Raw genomic sequence first — 23,475 nt, forward strand, 5'->3', positions numbered from 1 at the left:
TCCTGGTCCAGATCCCGGTACCAGTCCTGGGGATATCGGTACCGATCTCGCTCCCATTCCGCTAGGAGCCACTCGTCGACCTCCCGTCTGCACAGATCGTCGGCACCGCCTTGGCCTTCGCGGTCGGCATCGCCGCAGTCCGGCGCCAACTCTGGCCGTTACAGTCACTCGCACCGTGCTCCAGAAAGCGGTGCACAATGGGGGCTGCCAGGTCATTGGTCCTTCTGGACTCCTTGGGCCTGTCAACAGCACCAAGGGGCCCTGTCCAGGGTGAGCTACTCAGTGCAGCGGTCCTGGTCCCCACACCGACGACACCGGAAGCCACAATATCCAGGCCTCCAGCATCCCCCCAGGGTAAATCGGAGAGCCCGGCACCAAGGTCTCCTGTCCCGGTCCAAGCCGGAGGCCCCTCCCATGGGAGAAGGGGAGCAGGAGGACCAGCCTGAGGGGGCCGAGCAGCTGCTAACCTCCTCGTCATCCCCGGATGAGGCGGTGGCGGGAACAGCGGTGTCCGGCCCTCCGCCCATAGACCACAGAGCCCACCAGGAGCTACTGCGTAGGGTCGCCCAGAACTTGGGGCTGCAGGCCGAGGAGACGGTTGAGCAGGAGGACCCCATGGTGGACATTTTGAGCCCTGAAGGTCTATCTAGAATAGCGCTCCCGCTCATTAAGACCATCCAATCAAATTATAAGACTATATGGCAGACCTTGGCCTCCAGTGCTCCAACAGCCAAGGATGTGGAGCGCAAGTACTTCGCCCCGTCAAAGGGCTTCGAATTCCTATTTTGCCACCTAAGTCCGTGCTCCCTGGTAGTCTCGGCGGTGAATGAAAAGGAGCACCATGGTCAACAGGCCCTGGCACCTAAGGCCAAGGAGGCAAAATCCCTGGACCTTTTTGGCAGAAAGGTGTACTCGTCGGGAGGCCTTCAGTTGAGGTTTGCGAACCAGCAGGCCATCCTCAACAGGCATAATTTTAACGCCTGGGCAGCGGTGGGGAAGTTTAAGGACAACCTCCTGCAAGGTTCCCAACAGGAGTTTACGGCCCTAGTGGACGAGGGCAAGACAGTGGCTAAGACCTCTCTCCAGGCCTCCCTGGATTCAGCAAACGCGGCGGCCAGAACAATTGCGTTGGAGGTGGTCATGGGCGCTCGGCGCGGCTGCAGGAGTCAGGCCTGCCGCCTGAGGTCCAGAGCACACTCCAGGACCTCCCCTTTGAAGGGTCCGGGCTCTTTTCGGACCAGACAGACACAAGGCTGCATTGCCTCAAGGCCTCGAGGGCTCCGCTTAAGTCGCTGGATATGCACACCCCGGTGACGCAGAGGAAGCCCTTTAAGCCGCAGCCTCCCCCTCAGCGACAGTACCAGCCTCGTCATAGGCATGAGCCTTCCCGTAGGCGAGGCAGGGATAACAGGCGACGGCGCAATAATAACAATAATAATGTACCGGGCCAGAACCGAGGTCCCGCACAAGTCCCAGCCGGGCACTAAACCAGGCTTTTGAAGGTGCACTCGAGGACAGCGTACCAGACCAGTCACTGGATCCGTCCCCTTGTTTCCTGAACCGCCTGGCCCGTTTCTCCCGTGCGTGGTCCAGCATTACATTGGACCGTTGGGTCTTACACACGGTACAGAACAGGTACTCGCTGCAATTCTCTTCACTCCCTCCCTCCCACCCCCCCTTCCCCGTCCCTCTTCAGGGACCCCTCTCACGAGCATCTCCTAGAGAAGGCGGTTCGCTCGCTGGCGGGGGCAGTAGAGGTGGTGCCGCATGGCCTAAGGGGGAAAGGTTTCTACTCCCGGTACTTCCTCATTCCCAAGGCCAAAGGGGGCCTTCGTCCCATCCTAGACTTGCGCGGGCTCAACAAGTTCCTGGTCAAGGCTCGGTTCCGCATGGTCTCTCTGGGCACCATCATCCCTTCCCTGGATCCAGGGGACTGGTACGCCACCCTCGACATGAAGGACGCATACTTTCATATCACCATCCACCCCTCTCATCGGCGGTTCCTGCGCTTCACCGTGAGCCAAGAGCATTACCAGTTTGCGGTTCTCCCGTTCGGTCTAGCCGCGGCCCCACGGGTGTTCACGAAGTGCATGGCGGTGGTGGCGGCCTTCTTATGGAGGCAGAGAATCTGGGTGTACCTGTACCTCGACGATTGGCTCCTGATGGGTCGATCCGAAGCGGAAGTGCGGGGCTACGTGGAGGTGGCCCTGAGATTGTTCTGCGAGCTGGGGCTCCTGGTCAACGTCCCCAAGTCCACTCTCGTGCCCACGCAGAGAGTGGAATTCATAGGGGAGCTCCTGGACGCGCTGCAGGCCAGGGCAAGCCTTCCAGTATCCCAATTCCGGGCTATCCAGCAAGCAGTGGCCTCCTGCGCCAGTTTCCAACGACAACGGCCAGGTGCTGCCTGCGGCTGCTGGCCACATGGCAGCATGCATGCACCTGGTCAGGCAGGCCAGACTGAGACTCGGGACACTGCAGGTGTGGCTCGCTCGGGTGTACCGCCCAGGCAGGGACCCCCTGGACTTGGTAATGACAGCCCCAAGGGACGTTCTGAACTCCCTGCGGTGGTGGCAGACCCAGCCTGCGGTTTGCGAAGGCATCCCCTTTGCCACCCCACAGCCGGACCTGATGCTGGTGGTGGACGCGTCAGACCACGGATGGGGGGCTCACCTGGGGGACCTCAGGACTCAGGGCTTGTGGTCCGGAGCAGAGCAGTTGCTCCATGTCAATGTGAAGGAGCTCAGGGCGGTTCGTCCAGCCTGCCAGACCTTTCACGCCACTCTGAGTGGTCACAGTGTGACAGTTCTGACAGACAACACTACTGCCATGTTTTATATAAACAAGCAGGGCGGGGCCCGTTCCTCACCGCTCTGTCGTGAGGCTCTCCTCCTCTGGGACTTTTGTATAGCCCACGCCATTCTCCTCGAGGCGTCATATCTCCCAGGGGTGCGAAACAAGCTGGCAGACTACCTCAGCAGGTTGTATCGCATGCACGAGTGGACGCTCAGAGCAGATGTCATGCTTCTGCTCCCCTGCTCCCCTTGGTACACAAGGTCCTGCTCAAGGTACGCAGGGACAGGGCGGTGGTGGTCCTCATCACCCCGGCATGGCCCCGCCAGCACTGGTACACAACGCTCCTAGAGCTGTTGGTGGAGGCCCCGGTAGTCCTGCCCCTACACCGGGACCTCATCACGCAGGCTTCTCCACCCCGACCTGCAATCACTACACCTGACGGTGTGGAAGCCCTGTGGCTAAACGCCTTGGAGAGCCAGTGCTCCCTTCCTGTGCAGCAGATTCTGCTTGGCAGTAGGAAACCCTCTACTACGGCTACCTATATGGCCAAGTGGAAAAGGTTTTCCTGTTGGTGTGAGCCCCAGCAGGTGCAGCCGTGCCAGGCCCCCGTGCAAGCCATTCTCAAATATCTCCTGCACCTCAAGCAGCAGGGGCTGGCCCTGTCCTCACTTAGAGTGCACCTGGCGGTCATCTCTGCCTTCCATCCAGGGTTTTTGGGGGGCTCGGTGGTTTCCCACCCAATGGATTGGAGAGGATGTTTCCGTACTCACGCCCCCCAGTCCCTCCTTGGAACCTTAACTTGGTCCTCTCTAAACTCATGGGACCCCCGTTTGAGCCCCTCGCTACCTGCTCCCTCCTCCACCTTTCCTGGAAGGTGGCATTTCTGGTGGCCATTACCTCAGCCAGAAGGGTGTCCGAGCTGAGGGTTCTCACCTCTGAGCCACCATATACAGTGTTTCACAAGGATAAGGTGCAGCTCCGACCGCACCCCAAGTTCCTCCCTAAGGTGGTCTCGCAATTCCATTTGGGCCAGGACATTTGTCTGCCAGTGTTTTTTCCAAAACCCCATACGGACCCGAGTCACCGCAGCCTACACACCCTGGATGTCCGTTGAGCGCTGGCTTTCTATTTGGAGCGCACCAAACTCTTTCGTAAATCTGTGCAGTTGTTCGTGGCCATAGCCAAGAGGATGAAAGGCCTCCCGATGTCGCCGCAGCGGATCTTGTCTTGGATAACAAGCTGCATCCGGGCGTGCTATGAACAGGTGTTCACAGGTGTTCCAGCCCTGGCAGTCACTCGACCAGGGCGCAAGTGACTTCCTCTGCTTTCCTGGCACAGGTCCTGATCCAGGAGGTCTGAAGAGCAGCCACCTGGTCCTCGGTGCACACCTTCACAACCCACTACGCGGTCAATTAGCAGGCCAGAGAGGATGCGGTGGTTGGCAGAGCGGTCCTCCAATCAGTTGTTCCCGTGACTCCTACCCTCCTCCAGAGGTAAGCTTGTGATTCACCTAATGTGGAATGGACGTGAACAAGCACTCGAAGAAGAAAAAACGGTTACTTACCTTCTCGTAACTGTTGTTCTTTGAGATGTGTTGTTCACGTCCATTCCACCACCCACCCTCCTACCCCTCTGTTGGAGTCGCCAGCAAGAAGGAACCAGAGGAGGTCGGGCAGCAGGGTATATATGCACAGCGCAGTGGCACCAGTCAGGGGGCCCCAACAGGAACCGCTAAGGGAAAAAGTTTCTGACGCTCGTGCACGCAATACGCTCGCACCTAATGTGGAATGTACATGAACAACGCATCTTGAAGAACAACAAATATGAGAAGATAAGTAACTGTTTTTTCCCATTTGTTTAAATTGCTCTTATGAAAATATTTGTGTTTGCTTATATAGTTGCACATAACGGTGTCCTTTAAAAGCTGCTTTTGCCGTCTATATTTTCAGCATTTAAAATCTGAGCACCTATTTTAATTCATATTCTTATCCAAGGTAAAAATCTCCTTTACAGGGCTTACGAGGCATTCCTGGAATAGCAGGCCCAGAAGGAAAGCCTGGTACACAGGTTCCCATTCTATACTATATACTTAAATATTCTTCATTATGTTGTAATTGCCATGCTGGCTACAGGGGCCAGGGCTGCAGGTGAAAGCTGCTGTATTACTGCATGTTATGTTAACTCCAATATTCGTTGGTTCCAGTGTTGGTTTGTCTCTGGTAAATTTGGTAAGTCTCTTATAAACGTACCCCTAAAAGCAGAGAGATGAATCCGAACCGAACCACAGACCAAACTCCCTCAGGCTTGGGGACTTTCGGAGCTGGATCCAAACTTGGTGGTCTAGGCCCATCTTTGCATGGCAGTGAGGGTTTTACAGCGCAGGCTTGGGGCTGGCATGACTCATGCTCCTCATTCCCCACTTGCACCAAACCTCCAGCATTCCAGTTCTCTCCCCAGCTCTGCCCATTCATTTCTGTCACCTGCAGCCACCCTCTGTGCTCTCATAGACATACCAGTTCTGTGCCCAGAAATAGTTCTGCCAACGACCCTCAACCCTTCCTCCTAGCACACTGGACCCTGTTGTTCCAGTCCTGAGCCCTTCATGCAGAGGAGCTGCATAGAACCAAACTGCATAGTGATGTGCTGGGAACAGACATTTATTAAGAGCTAGGATGAGATCCCAAAACTCCTTGCTTCTGATCTAGGGTTGCCAACTTTCTAATTGCACAAAACGGAACACCCTTGCCCTGCCCCGAGGCTCCACCCCTTCTCTGAGGCCCTGCCCCCAACTCACTCCAGCCCCCCTCCCTCCGTCGCTTGCTCTCCCCCAACCTCACTCACTTTCACTAGTCTGGGGCAGAGGGTTTGGGTTTGGGAGGGGGTGAGGGCTCCAGCTGGGGGTGCAGGCTCTGGGGTGGGGCCAGAAATGAGGGGTTCAGGATGTGGGGGGAGGGCCTCTGGGCTGGGGTGGGAGGGGGTGAGGGATTCAGATGGGGGTGTGGGCTCTGGGGTGGGGCTAGGGCTGAGGAGTTTGGGGTGCAGGAGGAGGTTCCGAGCTGGGGCAGGGGGTTTACGGTGCAGGCTCCAGCCGAGTGGCGCTTACCTCAGGCTGCTCCCAGTCGGTGGTGCAGCAGGGCTAAGGCAGGCTCCCTGCTTGCCCTGGCTCTGCACCGCTCCCAGAAGCGGCTAGACGGAGGTGCAGCCAGGCAGCTCCATGCCTGGAGGCGACTCCCCCACCGCTCCCATTGGCTGCGGTTCCCAGCCAATGGGAGCTGCGAAGCCGGGGGCAGGGGCAGTATGCGGAGCTTTCCTGATCACCTCTGCGCCTAGGGACTGCACATGCTGGCTGCTTCTGGGGAGTTGCACAGAGCCAGGGCAGACAAGGAGCCTGCCTTAGCCCCACTGCACTACTGACCAGACTATTAACGGCTCAGTCATCGGTGCTGACCGGAGCCACCAGAGTCCCTTTTTGACTGGGTGTTCTGGTTGAAAGCCGGACGCCTGGCAACCCTATTCTGATCTAACCTTTAATAGGAATGAGCTGTCAGGTTTACACGTGATTCCAGCTTGTATCACTAGAGCACTTCCCTTACAGGGAAAGCTGAGCTCATGTGCAAATCCATGTTCATAGAATACAGTGCTGGGTGGGAGCTGGGGGAAGGTTTGTGATCTCTCTTGGTCCTTATCTGTCTAACTTATCCTGCAGGGTGCATCAGGTGCCATGGGGAGCCCTGGCAGAAAGGGACCAGCTGTGAGTAGAAATCCTTGTGTGTTTGTTTTAAATTCTTCCAGTCCTTTGAGCCACGTCAGCATGACAATAATACCTAGCTCTTGTATGCAGCTGTTTGTCCGTAGATCTCAAAGTGCTTCACAATCTTTAATGTACTTATCCTCACACACCCCTGTGAGGCAGAGCAGGGCTATTATCTCCATTGCACAGATGGGAAACTCAGGCACCGAAAGACTAAGTGACTTGCCCAAGATCACACCTGAAGTCTGTGGCAGAGCTAGGAATTGAACTTGAGTCTATCAAGTCCTAGGCTAGTTCCCTAATGATGGTGGCTCCTTGAGCAAAGATCAAGTCCAACCTTAGTTCAATTAACCAGTCAGCCTTGCCTTCCTGGGTGTGACCTCTGAGTGTAAAGAGGGTCCTGCCCTGTATTCAGATCCAGGGTTTTGATTAGAGATAGGGGTTTGTCACTTTAGACCCTGCAACACCCTTGTTAATGTTGACAAAATCCTACTGCAAGCAAACCTGCTGTGGGGTCTTATTACCTTCCAACACAAACTTTCCATGTTCGATTGTCAGCTAATAACGACCCAGTTCAGTGGTACAAGATTTAACCTAGAATGCTTGAGAGCTGACCTATCACATGCCTCCCCTCTTCGGGCGGAGATACAACAGCATCCTTCTGCCTCAGGTGCTGCCTTATAGCAGCCTTCGCTCTCTTAACCCCCTCTCCCCATCTGACCCTGTCCAGCTCTCTGAAATGCCGGTGAACTGCTACCAGTCACCTTAAAACGACTTCTTTCTGGACACTGCCTGAGAGAGGCCCTTGGGGTGCATTGTAAGGGGTGCATCTCTTTCTCTGGATGATGGGAGGTCAGATGAGGATTTCCATTGCCAAGTAATGTGCAGCCCCCACCTGCTTATCTGTGCAGAGACGAGCAAGGGAGGGGAGGCTGCAGAAGTTGCCCCTTTCAGAAAAAAACATGTGCCATTGGGTTATCAAAACCAGACCTGAGATGGGACCAGTTGGAGCCAGCAGCTACAGCTGGGCGGGAACCAGATTTTCCATTTTGTGGGAAATTCTGCCATTTGGATGTTCTTTTTCTGGTCCAAAATGGAACAAAGACCCAAAAAAAAAAAAAAACCCACAAAATGAAATTCCAAAATCCAGTTTGCTTCAGATTGATCATTTTCAAATCATTGAAAACATTTTCATTTGGATAAAAATCACAAAGATTTTGTTCCAAATTTGACTTTTTGAACTTGAAATGATATAATACATAATTTTTTTTTTTACAAATCGTTTTGTAAAGTCGTTTTGAAATGGAAACGTTCCATGCTGCGAAGGGGGAGGTGTTCTGTTCCAACCTTACTGGAATGCTCTGTTCCAGGCTATTTTTTTAAAATGAACTTTCATCGGTGACCAATCCACAGACACACAAGAGCCAAGTATTACAGAAGCCCGTTCCAGGAAAGCATGCGGCTGTGAGCACATACAGCTTACCAGGAGCACCAGCATTGGTCCCGTGGCAGGCTGCACCGCTCTTTGGCAGGCCATACCCCTGTGTGTCTCCCTTACCAGTAACACTTCCCCCCCCCCGCAACTTTCAACATTTATGTTTTGATCTTTTGCTGTTCTCTCCAGGGTTCTGGTGGCTTACCAGGTGACAGAGGGCATGATGGACCTCCTGGACCAATGGTAAGGAGCATCTTCATTCTGCGGTAGTTTGTCTGTTGCGTTAGTCTTCCCAGCACTAAGGCAGAAAGTCCGCTGCTTTGCTGTGTGCCCTGGGAGGGTGGTGGATGATAGATAGGGGCTGAATTCCCTTACCATCATCAATATGTTGCTGCTGTTCTCTCACTAGGAACAGGTGGGAGGATCCAACCCCCTTAAGCAGAGGTTCCTAATTTTTTCTTATTGTGTGCCCCCTTCCAGACCTACCAGCTGCCTGTGTACCCCTACCCTTCTCATCACTAGTGTTCTTCTTAACACTACCTGTCTTTAGTCATCTGCCCATATTTCACTGTTGCGTACAGATATAGTTATAGTGTGACGTATACAACTCGGGGGTGGGGGGGGGGGGGACAAAACCAAACCCTGGCTAAGTTCTGGGCTCAGTTAGACTGGACAGTTGCCAAGCAACTGAACCTGGGATCTGTACCTCAGCATCTCTGTGTGTCTGTGTTCTCACTGGTGCACCTTGAAGTAAATTAACTACTGTATTTTATATAACAAATTCCCAGAGTTTTAAAGCTTCGTCTGAGTAGTCTATTATGAAAATGCAATAAATAAAATAATTAATAAATCCATCTTTACACAGTTTCTCCTCCTTACCCACAAGAGATGTCTCACGTACCCCCCAGCCCCCCATAGGGGTACGTGTGCCACAGATTGGGAACCCCTCCCGCAGAGTACTCTTAAAGGGCTTGACCCAACACCTGTTAAAATCCATGAAAAGTCCCAATTGGCAGAAGTGGGTGTTGGCTCATGCCTTGAATGGAGAGGAGAAGACTGCTGCCTGAGAGACACCTCAACAAGGAGGCGCTTCTCTTTCCTTCATGTTTTTTCATGGGTGGTGTGCAATGCTTACGTTACTCCCTGGGCCTATATACAGTACATAAGGCTGGTTTGGGGAATCTGATCACTGAACTTCTATGACGAAAATGCATCTACAGTGAGTCTGTACAAACCTCCCCTAGGTGCCCGCAGATAGAAAAGTCTAATGGAAATCCAGAGACGGTGCCCATTTAGCAGTGCTATGCCAGAGAGTAAATAACATGGGACCTGCTGCTGGAGCAGCCAGTAACAGAGAGCTGGCAGTAAGCTGTGGAGCAGTCACATTGTGAAGTAGCATTTGGTCTTATGACCCCCCAGATGATGCAACCACTAGGGGTGTCATGATCACGTGCGCTGGGGCAGGCTTCAGAGTCCACCCAGGACAGTGCACGCATGTGAACACACAGAATATCCATATACAGCTGCCAGGGCCCAAAGGCACCCAGATCTACTTACTTTCTCAGTCAATAAGGTGACTGTCTTGCGCCATCCCCAGAAAGAATGTCTGAGAATCCATTAACTGCTTTACTGCTGCGCAGGGCATCAGGTATACTGAAGACAGTGCCCTGTGAGTGCCACCCAGCATGCCAGGTTCAGTCTCTCTGCAGTGCCAGCTTTGGGCTACTGGTGATCGAGGGCTACTGAACATAGCCAGACAGGAGCTGCGGCAACTATCCATAGAGGCAGAGTTAATGCATTACGATCAAATATTAACTAGATTGCCATGCTCAGCTAAGTGAGCAATGAGTGCCAAGGCCTGAAATGGCCTTATAAGGTGACTCCGTTAATGACACCTCTCTCCAAATGTTGTTTTAAGGCCCCTCCAGGAAAACCAGGACCAGATGGAGACCCAGGTTCACCGGGGCCAAAGGTAAGAGCCACTAATGAGATGGTGTACATGTGCGGGGTGATGGAACTCCGTGGAGCCATTTCATGTAGCCTGGTCTTAATGACAAAAGACTTCGCTTAGTTGGCATTTTGGAATGTTCCTCTGGGGTTGGCTCTGTGGTAGCATCTCTTCAGACAGAGATCAGTGTGAGGCTGGGTGGGTCCCTTATTTTGAAGTGCTTCACGAAGTGGATAGTGACAGAAGGGTGCTTTTCAATGACACACTGAAACATCAGACATGTTGTCTAGACTCCTGGGAAAAGGGCTCATTACATATTAGCTGGATATCAACACGTTCCAGCTCAGGCTCTTGCTGGCTCTGAGCCGGAGGAGCCTTTATGTATTTTCTTTTATCTCCCAATACGCACAGTCCCAGCTGCCTCAGGCCATGTGACCTCTTGAATTACCTGTCTTGGCTCTCTGCAGAGAGAAGAAGCTCTGCCACTTTTCCCCTCCCCATGGTGCAGTCTGTGTTGCTAGCTTTGATTTCCCCAGATGGCCCAACATTGCACCTGGCTGAACACTGGAGCTGGGTGGCAGGTTTTGGACAACTTTTTTTTTTTTTGGAGGAAAGATGCAGATTTGAGTCAACCAAAACACTGTGCGAATCTATGTCGAACTCACCAAATTGTTTCAGTCAGGAAAAAATATCAAAACCGGCTGTTTCGAGTTTAACATCAATGCTCTTAAATTCAAGAAAGAAAGAAAAATGGTTAAAAACCCCTCACGTTAAATGAAACGCTTTGTTCGACCCAAAACAATTGTTGGGGGGTGGAGTGTAGTGGCCAAATCAAAGAATCAGATATTGGTACAACTCTATAACTTGTCCTTTTGGAGCCTGACTCCGAATATCCACAGTCCTCACTGAAGCCAACAGGAGTTGCAAGTGCTCAGCACCTTTTAGGATTAGGCCCATAAAGGACAATGTCTGTTTGGCTGAGCTTTTAGCTGGTGAGATCTATGCACCCTAGTTCTTGGTCATCTTTTACTGCTCCTTCCATGCTGACGTTGGCACCATCTGTATTGGCCATCTGTATTGAAGCCAGTCTTGCTGCATTTGTTACATTTTTCGTTTCTTTCCGGTCAGGGGCTGCCTGGTAAACTTGGCTTGGAAGGACTGCAAGGACCTGTCGGGATGTATGTAAGTGATACCCCTCTGTTCCCAGTGCAAAATGAGGCCTAGCACCAAGCAGGCAGCTGTTTGAGCACATATGGGGCAGAGGCAGAGAGAGGGTGAGCTTGGAAAAAAATAGCTGCCCGGAAGGGAGGCACAGAGGCACCTGGCACCTCTGACATTCAGTGTAAGGGGCTTTTATAGAGTTACAGGCCCGGCCCAGCTGTGCACCATTGGCTACACTGGGTATATCCCTGGAATTTCCTCTGTGCAAGGAACAGGGCGCAAGTCAGTGAGAATGGCTGGCTTCGTTCAGGCCAGTTTTCCAATACTAGCTTATTGCCCCCCTACTGGCGTGGCAGAACTAACCCCCTTCCTCTAGTAGTCCCAGACCTGAATCATGGGTCTGCCCAGAAGAGGTTTGGTGACTTCCACCTTGTTGCTTTGAGGGGAGGTTTGGAAACCCTCATGTTGCGTTGTGCAGCTCTCGGCCCTGATCCCCGGGTTAAAGTGAGGCACATACAGCTTCGCATACAGCCTCTTTCCCCACAAGATCTCGCCGCCTTCTCTGGCTAAATAAATAAGCTGAATGGGCACCGTCTGCCCTGCTGAGCCCCTCTTCACCCCAGCTGTGTGCTATTTGAATAAGCAGAATGATACTCAGGACTAGCACATCCCATTCTGGCGGCGGGAGGGGTGTGGTCTAGTTTTTGAGTGACCATTTTCAGTGCTCTCATGAGGTTCTCCTAATCCAGTGGGAAGGGGGCAGCGTTAAATGTCTGAGGGGTAGCCAGCTAGGCATGGCACTGCTGGCCAAAGCAGCTGGAGGGCCACAAGACCCTCATTTGTAAGAGATTGTTAAGGTTGGTTTAAGGTAAGGTGGTTAATTTGAGAAAAGGCCAAATAAACAGAGGCAGGTGTGTGAAACCTTAACCTGTGTGATGACCACCACCTCTTCTGGACGTCTGGTGCCACATCTCGGACATGAGCACCACCATCCATAGGCTGCTAGCTTCCTCCATTTCATCCCTCTCACTGAGAGAGAATACAGTGTGTCAGCCTTAACTGACCAGTATCAATGGCTTTCTGTCCCAGGGCTACCCAGGACCTGTTGGTGACAGAGGAAAGCCAGGACCCATGGGTGAAAAGGTAGGACCGTGAAAGAGCTACAAAGATGAAGATTGTTGGGAACTCTGGGATGACCTGCAAAGAGGTTTTTCTTTGCCATTTACTGGGGCAGTGACTGTGGAGAAAACGATCTACTTCCAGTGCTAGGAACAGGGTGTAGGATTAGCCTCTGCAGGATCCGACTGTACTGCTCTTCCAGTATCTCTGGTATCTCTTGTGCTGCTTATGCTCCTTCCCCCACCCACCTCCCCATTCATTTCCTGGCGGACCAAAGTTGGATTTAAAAGAAAGTGGTGGTGGTTTTGAATTCAGAGGGGAAATGGCTGTAGAACAGACATTTAGGGTGGGAGCAATATGAACACAGTGAAATCCTGCTACATCTGTTCGTCACTCCATGTTACTGACAGAGATAGGCCTGAGTTGCTAGGTTCCAAACTTCCTTGAAATTTAGGAGTTTGCATTTCCAGTGTCTGGGTTTGGCTTATTATAAGGACCTGTTAAAAAGGCTGGATCCCAGATCAAACTTTGTGGGTGTTTGGGGTGTTGACTCTGGCCTATCTCTAATCAGTTGAGCACACTTATTGGTATTCATGTCTGTGAAGTTACCCTACAATCGTTTCCCAAACTCCAGCTTCCTATCTCCACCAACGCACATCAGTAGCACTCGCCTCTAGAACTGGTCAGGACATTTGTGTAGGCTTCCCCCTCACCCCTATTTTCTGACCAGCTCTCCTTAACCTTCCCAACCTAGTCACCATTCTTCACTGAGAGATGGCTGCTGCTGCACCCAAGAGGTTCTTCAGCAGAACAAATATTAACAAACTTCTTTCTGCTCCTTCTTGCAGGGAGAGCCTGGAGTGCGAGGCCCACCAGGATTTCCAGGAAAAGCCGGTCCCAAAGTGAGTATTGTTCCCTGCCTCTCAGTAGAACCGGCCTGTAGCACACCCCAGAACTCCAGGGCCCATCTGTTTTCTGTGGGCACTGATAGGTCTGATGTGACTTCCGCGCCCAGCGGTTAAATGAAGTCTGGTGCAGGCCTGCGGGTTGTTGAAGTGGTTAGCTTGAGCCTCTGTGGTGAGAAGGTCAAAAAGCCTCTCAACCAACCGGCCTATGTGCAGTGAGCGCTCAGCAAAAGGGGGGTGAAATATTTAGGCTCTGATCTCTGCCTTTCTCTCCTCACACAGGCTCCCCCTGGCCCACCTGGTGGGAAAGGTCCCCCTGGTCCACAGGTATGTCCCATCCTGTCTTTCCTCTCTCTTTACATGTGGCAAGATGCCCCAGGCACTGCAAGGATTCGGCCAGCTTGGCCAGCTCATTTAACACAGGTGTGAAAGGTCAGGGCACGGACAGGGCCCCCACGAGGCCATGACTGTGCTGTCCTTGGGCTGGGCGCTCGCATCTAAGTGCTGGAGGCCGGAGCAGCCCTGCACACCCAGACCTGGCCTCCTGTGTGGTCAGGCCAGTCAGGAGGAGGGTGGGAGCTGAGTTTGCCCCTCTGTGGGTTTCCAGGGTTACTGTGCCTCTGCTAGGACACTCCAGCGGTGGAAAGCGGCAAGGGGCGCGCTTGTTAGAGCTGTCTCCGTCTGTTCATGGGTGCCTCCTGGGGCTGGATCCCAGCCCAGCCAGGTGGAGCAAAGGAGCCCTATGGGGAGAGAGCCTGTGTCAGGGATTTTGGTACAAAAAAAGAGATAACGAGGGGCCTCCCACCTTGATTGCGGCATGGGTCCACCCCTCACGACAGGCCCAGTGTAATGACTTCTAGGGCACACCTGCGGAGGAGCAGCTACCAGTGGCTGAGCAGACTCCAAATAGGAGCTGGCTCACAACTCCCCCCCAGGTAACAGCAGGTGCTCAAGAGCCCCGGGGGCAGTAACAAAGAGAAGGCAATGCCCCTGGAACTTCCTAAGCTGCCCTCCCCCTTCCCAGTTTTTTCCTGCTCCATGTAGAGGCCATCGCTGTGACAGAAATACCTGAGCCCAGGTAATTAGTTCCAATTAATGTGTCAACACTTTAGCTGCGTCAGCTCAGCCGCCAGATTGATATCTCCCTTTGGAAGGGGAGTTGGCTGTCACATCTGCTAACCTGATTGGCTGGTGCCGCATTGTGTGAACTTCCTGAGGATGGGGGCAGCGTCAATACGGTCACCTGGGTTGACGGGGGTGGGGTGGGATCGGGGCAGGCTGGCAAGACGGGCGTAGTGCCATGGAGACGGGGGTGGGTTTGCCACGGAGCTGGTGCCCCCAAATAGGCAGTAGGGCTGCAGGGAGCACGCTGCTCAGCTCCCCTCTCCCCCAGCTCCAGTGCAGGTGAATCATAGTTTCCAAATGGAAAAACTGGAATGCGGGGCTAGTGAGCCTTGCGGGGAAATATTTTGCTGCAGGGGGGTAAGAGAGATTTGGGGGGGAATTGAGAGGAAAAAGATACTGCCCTTCCCTTTCCCCTGTACAGAAGAACTTTATCGTAAAGGGCAGGATGGGAGAAAATTATCCATCCCTTTGTGTCCCCTTTACACCACTCCCAACTTCTCCTCCTCCTCCTCCAAACTACCCATCACCCTCTCCCTCTTTCACCAAGTGACTCCATTCTCCCTTTATTTAACCCACTTCTTTCCCAACTCAAAACTTCCTCCAGGCTCTTCAGCTCCCCCCAACCCAACCCAGCTCAGACAGCGCCCCCCCTCCCCGCCCCGAGTCTGAGAACCACTTGTCTTACTACGTAACCTCTCCTCCGCTCTGGACCCGCATCTGCCCTGCATTCCCGGCTCAGCATGACCCCCTGTGCCCACATGTAACACACACACACACACACACACACTCCCTGCTTCCAGCTCAGAGAGCCCATGCACAGGATCCGAATTCCACCTTTTCTCCTCCGCTTGTCGCTGTGTCTGGGAAATGAGGAGCAGAGGCAGCAAGGATCCCGTGCAGACCCCCCTACGCTTTGCCCATGTGGCGCTGAACTGAAAGAGCCCCCACAGAATCCCTGTCCCCTGCTTTGTGCCTCCTCCCTCTCCTGCCTGCAGCTGTCATGCTGCAGGGCCAGCTGGGGGCAGCCAGGTATCCTTAGAGCCAAGCAGGAAATGGTTTTCCCATCCTATGAATACTGTCCAGGGTTTGGACGCTTCTCCCATTCCACATAAGGGACTGAGACCTTCAGAAGTTTTTTGATGAATAAGCAATGCAAGGGATACCCCAGGGTAGCCAATAGCACCGTAGTGAGGGCACTCACCTGGGATGTGGAAGACCTGCCAGCACCTGACTTGGAGCAGGGACTAGAGCCTAGGTCTCCCACATCCCAGGCGAGTGATCTAAGCAGGGTATTACTAGTTTGGGGCAGTCTCGCTCACGTTCTCATTTTGACCAGCTCTTGCATCCTGGACCTGAGAAACCTTCCTTGACCGAAGTTCTGTCAAACCCAGTGCCTTCCCGCAAACAGTGTTTTGGTTTTGATGAACCTGTATTTTCCCATGAAAACCTTTTGGTCAAAAAATTTCCAACCCCCGGAGGTCTCCTGCACCTGAAATCCCACCTGTGGCAGGAAGAGGTATTGCACTCTGCAGTACGCCAGCCACATGACTCTAATTGTGGCCTTAGCTTCTCAATATTGGCCACTAATGCCCACTCACCCCCATGGCTTTGGATCAGCCCTCTGGAGTTCCTGCTTTCAACTTTAAGCACCCAAGTATGACCACTTTGGTCAAAGCTCATACGGCCTCTGGGCAGCCAGACCTCTCGAGGCTGCCGGAGATTGTGGGACATTGTGCATTTTGGTTGATTCAGGCTCCCTGTTCCACTGCACCACAAAAATAGGCACTGGGGTATGGGTAACAGACTCCCTCCCCAGCTACCTTGGAGTCTCAAGGAAAAGGTATGGGACTGGGATCTCCGAGGCCTTCAGTTCCAGTCTCACCTCTGCAGAATGCAAGTGCTAGAATGCGGTTTTCTGGTTGATTGAATTCACAATGTGAGAAACCGTCTTTAAATTAGATTTTACTGTTCAGAATCCTTTATAATCTGTAAATGGAGGCCGTGCCGTGCAGCAGAATGCAGCTGCTCCCCGTTTCAGCTACTCATCTGAACACATTCTGATCCCTCGTTGCACCTGAGAAGGTTTGCAGCTTGGGAGAGGAGTCATGAAGACAGTTAACACACACTGACCTCCATTTCAAATACTGCAGGTCGAAGCTGCGGTGTACCCTTGACATACTGAGTATATTTTTCAGCAATAAAGTGACAGACATTTCCATCCTGTGTCCTTAGTTCGGCTTGGCCTGAGCCAGTGCATTTCTCTCCCTCCTTGGTTACAATTGGCCCTGCAACACATGAACCACGGGCAGGGATTCTGTGGGGTTCTTTCAGTTCAATCCCACGAGAGCAAAGCACAAGCACGTGTTCCCTGCTCCTGATTTTCCAGACTCAGCAAGACACTTCAGTGCACACGTGTCTCCCCTGGGGAGAGGATGAGAGAACCACGGACATGTGACCAGTGTGTAGTCACGTTACTTAATGCACTGCTGCAAGGTGCTGAGATACTACAGTGGTGAGCGAAGTAGAAGAAGGCGTAGAGACTAGAAGAGAAACAGTAGTTTTGTGTTACATAGGGTTAACAAGTGAATAGATACCCTCGTCTCTTTGCAAACATAGGCGCCTGGGACGTGGCACTTATCAAAGGCTCTGTGCTTGTTGGAGACATTCTTTATGTTGATGGGAGACCGCTGCAGGGGCCCTACCTGAAGTAAACTGTGTGTGTTCTGTTTGCATTATGGAAAAGCTGAGTGCATTCCCCCTCTTTGAGACAGGTGGTCTCTGCGCCTAGGTGGGAGAATCTCACCTTCTAGTATTATGCAGTGTATGACCTCTTTGTTTCAGGGGAGACTGGGAGACCCAGGTCCTAGAGGACTTCCAGGACTGCTGGTAAGTAGAAGACAGATAGCTGTGTGCTAATGCAGTTACCACCCTTCTGGTCTCCGGTCATGCGACACTGATGGAGCTGGAAAGATGCACATCCACATCCCTCCAGAAACTGATTTGTTTCCATCTTTTGGCTGAGCGCTGCCCTATGTAAAATGATTTGGTGGTCTCAGTCCAGCTGTCAGTGAGCATGTGTCCAAAGCCAGCTGGTGACAGAATGGGGATGGAGACTTCACCACCCTCACACCCACAGAAGGGACCTGTCCAGCTCTGGGTAAGGTGCACTGGATCATAGTGTGAGGCAAAGCTGCCTGGCTTATGGTCAGTCTGTATTTATTCTGCAGAAGAGGTCTGGAGGATGCATTTGTCTTTCCAGCATCCTTGACCACAGCAAAACATCTAACTTTAAAACTCTTTTTTTTTTTTTGCAAAAGTGGGGGAGGGGGTGAGATGGATTCCGAAGATTAGGTATTAGGCGAATATGCCTTTGTGAGCTACGTTTTAAATACTTCTGGGGACTCTGATGGTGCAGTTTATAAACATACGAGTGATTTTTTTTTTTTAAATCATTTCACTCCTCACCTTCTCAGCTCTTCGGCGAAGTAGCTGACTACTGGAACTCAAACGCCACCTGATGTATGTGTGATTCATAGAGTAGCTCTTCCCATCTACATGCAGAGATAGATGCATAGCTGTTCTTTCCTTTGCACAGGGGCCTCCAGGCATTCAAGGGCCAGACGGCATCCGCGGTAAGCCTGGTGTGCCAGGAGAGAAGGGGTCTGTTGGATTGAGTGGGGCTGCAGGACCAGCTGGGTACCCAGTAAGTACAGATTCTGATTTCTTTGACTGATGTGTAAGGTGAGAATGACACTATCAGTTGCCACTCCACTTGTAAGCGGGATTAGAGACGTACTCCCTGAGCTGGTAGATGTGATCAAAGCTAAACTGCTGAAGGAGATCTCCTCTTCTCCAGCTCCACGGCTTTATTGTCTTAGTTACGTATGGCATGGCTACAGATCTGCCGAGTGCCGAGTACCTTACCCCACCCCGCAGTTACCCCAAGACATGTAACCTGCATTTCCATTCCTAAGCTCTGCAGCACTGAATCTCTTATGAGACAAAGATTTGGGGTAGCCCCCAAGGCCCTAATAAAATCCAGGTTTGATGGTATATGCACCAACACTCTTCCCCCACCCTCTCCATCTGGGCATGCCAAGGGACATCAGTGCAGTGGTTCTGAAACTTTACTGAGGTGACCCACCAAGTGCATTTATCTTTTTGGGGGACCCACCAATGAGAGAGAATGAAAACTACCACTTGCTAGGAGGAGTCATGCAGGGCTGTGGAATGCTATTTAAAGTGCAGGAGCCCTCAGACCCCAAGTCCCCTGCTTGGCTCTCTCTCCCCAACCTGCTGCCCCTCTCTTCCCGGGGCTGGGCCGCAGTCACTCCCAGGCTGACTGGCCACTTGCTGGTTCCGGCTGCTTCCTCCACACTGCTGCTGTCCAGGTCTTGCTCCCCATGCCACTGCCTGCTGCCCCAGCCCAGTGGAAGCGAGCGGACCGGGGAGAGCACTTCTGGGGCACACACAGGGTGGGGAGCGATGTGGGCAGTGACAGCCGACCCCCACTTGGTCCTTCTCACAACACACTGGTGGGTCACACCCCACCATTTTTGAACATCACATTAATGGAAACAATGGTTCACGTCTCGGGTGGGGCACCAGGTGCAAGGTTAAAAGATAAACTGTTCAAAAATGGTGACAGATTTGGGGAGACCAACTTTTGAGCACTCTCGAAGGGGGGCCTGATTTCCAGGTGCTCGGCTCTGTCTGAGAAACAGGCCCTCTTCAGGGGTCTCAAGTTGCCCCCACCCCCAAATAACTAGTCACTCTTGAAAATCTTGGGCAAAATAACTTCAGCTCCCCAAGACAGGGTTACTCTCTGCAATTGGCATGCAACAGCCTCTGCCTTCCTTACGCTCCACTGTGCATGCAGGATGGGCAGAGTGTAACCCAGCGCCTTGCCTTGCATTCGCTGCTTGTGTCTCTGGTAGCCCGTGGCCGCAGCAGGAGGCTCCCCTGAGGCACCTCTTAGCTCACAGTCATAGCAGAGCGCCATGCTGTGGAACCTCCTCCAGCTCTTTGTAGAGGGGCCAGATTTTCAACTTTTAGGCATAGGGAGGGGTCTGCACTGGTGAGCTGGAGCCGGTTGTTAAATGTAGAGGCCCTTTTAGAACCGGGTTGTCCCATGAATTCTAAAAGGGCCTCTAAATTTAACAACTGGCCAAAAGTGGCGCCTTAGGTGCCGACTCCGTGGGTGCTCCGGGGTTGGAGCACCCACGGGGAAAATTTGTTGAGTGCAGAGCACCCACCGGCAGCTCCCCGCCTGGCCCCAGCTCATCTCCGCTCTGCCGTCACCCCTGAACACACCATCCTGCTCTGCTTCTCTGCCCCCAACCCCGGTTTCCCGCGAATCAGCTGTTCGCGCAGGAAGCCGGGGCGGACTGAGAAGCAGGCCGCGGTTTCATGCTCAGGCCCAGGGAGGTAGAGGTGAGCTGGGGCAGGGGGTCGCGAGGAGGGCCGCCCGCGCCGCAGCAGGTAACCCGGGGGGCGCCCAGGGGAACCGCTCCCAGTCCCAGCTCACCTCCGCCTCCCTGGGCCTGAGGGCGAAGCCGCTGCTTGCGTCTCAGCCCTCCCTGGCTTCCCGCCGAACAGCTGATTCGCGGGAAGCTGGGGAGGAGGGGGCGGGGGCAGAGAAGCAGAGCGGGGTGGTTCAGGGGGGGAGGTGGAGGCGGTGCGGAGGTGAGCTGGGGCCGGGTGTGGAGCGGGGAGCTGCCGGTGGGTGCTCTGCACCCACCTAATTTTTCCCTGTGGGTGCTCCAGCCCCGAAGCACCCCTGGAGTCGGCGCCTAAGGTGCCACTTTTGATGTGATCAGTGGGGGGAGCGGCTGCTCCCCCCCAGCTATGCTGCCCCGCCCCTAGGAGCCAAAGGGACCTGCCAGATGCTTCCGGGAGCCGCCCCAGGGAAGCACCTCCAGGACTCCCCTCCTCACCCCCCAGCAGATCCCTCTGGCTCTTAGGGGTAGGGTGGGTACCCACTATGGTGGCCCACGAGACCCTCCTGCATGGTTCTGGGGGCAGTCAGGGGAGGGGGGTGGATGGGGCAGGGGTCCCTGGGGTGGGGGCATCAAGGAATGCAGGGGGTTGGATGGGGCAGGAGTCCTGGGGGGCAGGAGCGGGCCACGACCCCCTTGTGGGATGAGGAGGAAACTGGTTGTTAAGATTTTGGCAGCTCATCACTGGGGGTCTGTGATAAGCATTTCTGGCAGCCAGGTTGGAAACGTAGTCCATCAGGGACTCTGTGTACCCACAGATCCCGTAGCTTGATGTTCAGCTCCTTTGTCAGCCTACCTTGTTCTTTCAGTCTGGGTTATTGGGTGTGACGTGTGTCGCAGTGATGTTTTCCCAGTGGATTGTGCCAGGAAGTGTGAGCTTGCCAGAGGCATGAGCACCAGGATCTAGTGAGAGAGCACTCAAAGGTGATACACAAGCCCTTAACGAGAAGCTGAAGACTGGCTCATCCTGTTGGCCACCGGGCTGCGTGGTGCACAGCATGTTCTATCACCACTCCTGCGTGCAATGTCGGGGATTGGCAAGGACTCTCCAGATTAGGACATGATTGCTAATTCAGTTCATGCTCTTACAGGGCCAGGAAGGGCCAGCTGGGCCTGAAGGGCCTTTGGGGGAGAAAGGAGAGAAGGTAAGGAGGTGAAAGGGACACATGGTTCCACATCTCTGCAGTTGCATGGGATGCAGTGTTACAGATTCAGCACTGCTGCCTGCACAGAGTCTGAGTTCATTAATGAAGGATGTGTGCCAAGAGGAGAGACAAATCCACACCCCCACACGCATACACGCTTGTAGTTCAAATCCTTGCAGGGGGGTGGGGAACAAGACGCAGTGCATGGGGACAAAGACGCAGTGCATCTCCACAGAATTGTTCTCCTTACACATTAGAATTATGCTCCCCATGGCAAACAGATTGCAGTCGTCTTTGTGGGGCAGGGGCTGGAATCCCCAAGTAGGGAGAGCACTGCATTGTGCCCAAAGGGTAAAGTGAGAGTGTTTGGGGGACAGGAGGAGGTTGAGCTATAGCACCCACGCACCTTCCAGTGCCCCCTCAGCAGCCTCACTCCGGTAACACAGATAACTTTACCCCTTTGCTTCTCATTGACATATCCATGTGCAATGAGCTCGCATGGACCAGGAGCTCTCCCACCTGGGGAGCTCGCTCCTCTGCCTTCCTCTCAAGAATTGCATCCCAACCTCAGTCACCCCAGATCTCCTGAGTCTTGCTTGCCTCCAGCAGCCCTGATTATGCCCCAGATGAGTGCTATTCCTTCTTAATGGGGGATACCTGCCCAGGCTGGGATGCACTAATGCACACCCCCCAACCCCTCCTCTCCACATTATTTGGGGTGGGGGTCAGAATACTAAATGGAGAAATGTAGGTAGGAACATCTGCTACAATGGGGAGTAAAACCCTGCAAACTCTCCCAGCATGTCTGTGCTCAGATGTCACAGCTTGGTGATACTAAGTTCAGACCATTCAAAAGCTTGAAGGATGGAGACTCTTCGGTGCAAACCCTCACTAAGATTAGTTGCTCTGTTGAATGTCTTGTTTCTTTAGGGTGAAGTGGGAGAGCCGGGAGAAGCTGGCATCAGAGGCCTGGATGGAGAGCAGGTAGGGTGGTAATGCCTAGCTCTTCTATAGCACTTTTTATCCTTCGATCTCAAAGGATCATTATCCGTGTTTTATGAAGAGGGAAACTGAGGCACAGAGCAGTGCAGTGATGTGCCCAAGGTCACCCAACAGGCCAGTAGCAGAGCTGGGACTAGAACCCATGTCTTTTGAGTCCCAGTCCAGTGCTCAATCCACCAGGCAATACTGGTAAATAGGTCAGGAAATCATGTCCTCTGTCCCCTTTTTAATGTCCCTCTCTCTGGACTTTTCCATTCCCCTTGGCTTCCAGCTGGCGGGAGCAGTAGCGTTTGAGGGCTGCTTGTTCCAAAGGAAAGCTGTGAGAGTTGAGACTTTGTCATCTAAGTTATCAGAGTTAAGTATTAGTGCTGCCTTAGGGCAGGCCTTCAGCCAAATAATATGTCTGCAAGGCAGGATTTGGTGTAATCTGGTGTTGAGTGTGTGTTACAGGTCCCACTCAGAGTCTGTAACAGCCCTAGCTGGGCAGTTGTGGCTCTTTAGCTCAAGCTTTTGGCTCTGGAGGTCCCCATTTCAGTCCCTGGTGTGTCAGCCAAGATGGCTTCCATCACCTTGGCAACCTGCCCAAAAGAAGGCCAACTGGGGATATTCAGCTGTAACTCCCCTGGGTGTCCTCTCTCGGTTTTCATCTACTGGGCGACTTCCAAGATTGCCCACCACGAAGCCCTGTTCTTGTTCTAGCAGCGCTGAGTCGCAGGTGTGTCGCTATTCAGTGTACGCTACCATAGGGTACATAAACTCTTAAAACATTTGAGCTGATCTATTTTTCCCTCCGTAGGGTTCCCCGGGACTCCCTGGAGTGGAAGGTCAGCCTGGGTCCAAAGGGGAGCAGGTCAGTACTTAAGATGAGTTCTAAAACCTGGTTTAGGAAGCTGAAATCCTTGAGGCAATGCTAATTCCTGACCTGAATTTGTGGGCAGAAGCCTGGAGAAAATTCCCCCACGGTGCTTTGGAACTCAAGTTGCCCTGGCACATGTAGCTGCAGGAATCCCTGTGCTCAGATACACGCTTTGATGCTCATTCTTTATCTGTGGTTCTAGAGCGTGCAGAAACTGGAACTTAAAGGGAGGCCTTAACCTACAATTAATAATCAGGCATTTTTAAAAAAAAATCATCCTTACCCATGTTACTAACCGCTGCTTAGGCTGTTGCAAATGAAAGAGCCCTCACTTAGTTCCCTTTTCATGCCGTGCTCTGCTTGCACAATGAAAACACACCCGTGAGTTTTACTGACAGGTTTTCCACCCTGCGTACAGAGCGGCACTGGCTACCACTACCAGACAACATGAGCACTCGGGCTTTCTGAGGCCAGTTGGCACGCTTGTCGTGTTCGGAATAAACAGCCAAGCCTTCCAGTGTTTGCGGTTCATCCATCATTATCGTCAGTGCCCACGGGCAAGATTTTCAGAAGCGTCTAAAGGAGTTAGGTGCCCAGTTCTCATAGATTTTTTTTTCCAGTGGGAGTTGGGCACCTAACTCCTGCAGTGCACTGGGGAGAGAGTGTTCCATCCATGGCAGTCGACAGAAGACACCAGCCTCCGGCGGCTGTCGTTTTGCTTTATTATCATTCATTTA

The 23,475-nt window shown here is 53.0% G+C and overlaps 1 protein-coding gene across 3 annotated transcripts in view; it reads left to right on the forward strand.

Moving 5' to 3' along the window:
• LOC125623348 (uncharacterized) overlaps positions 1–23,475 on the forward strand; it is a 253,272-nt gene that overhangs the window by 201,140 nt on the left and 28,657 nt on the right. For all 3 annotated transcript variants that reach the window (XM_048822505.2, XM_048822508.2, XM_048822506.2), the window contains 13 exons: positions 4,807–4,860; positions 6,500–6,544; positions 8,169–8,222; positions 9,898–9,951; positions 11,056–11,109; positions 12,178–12,231; positions 13,056–13,109; positions 13,395–13,439; positions 17,079–17,123; positions 17,833–17,940; positions 20,827–20,880; positions 21,811–21,864; positions 22,679–22,732. In XM_048822505.2, coding sequence (XP_048678462.2) covers positions 4,807–4,860; positions 6,500–6,544; positions 8,169–8,222; positions 9,898–9,951; positions 11,056–11,109; positions 12,178–12,231; positions 13,056–13,109; positions 13,395–13,439; positions 17,079–17,123; positions 17,833–17,940; positions 20,827–20,880; positions 21,811–21,864; positions 22,679–22,732 — 729 coding nt within the window. The remainder of the gene's footprint in view (positions 1–4,806; positions 4,861–6,499; positions 6,545–8,168; positions 8,223–9,897; positions 9,952–11,055; positions 11,110–12,177; positions 12,232–13,055; positions 13,110–13,394; positions 13,440–17,078; positions 17,124–17,832; positions 17,941–20,826; positions 20,881–21,810; positions 21,865–22,678; positions 22,733–23,475) is intronic.

This window comes from Caretta caretta, chromosome 16, assembly GCF_965140235.1.
Source record: "Caretta caretta isolate rCarCar2 chromosome 16, rCarCar1.hap1, whole genome shotgun sequence".
NCBI lineage: Eukaryota > Metazoa > Chordata > Testudines > Cheloniidae > Caretta > Caretta caretta.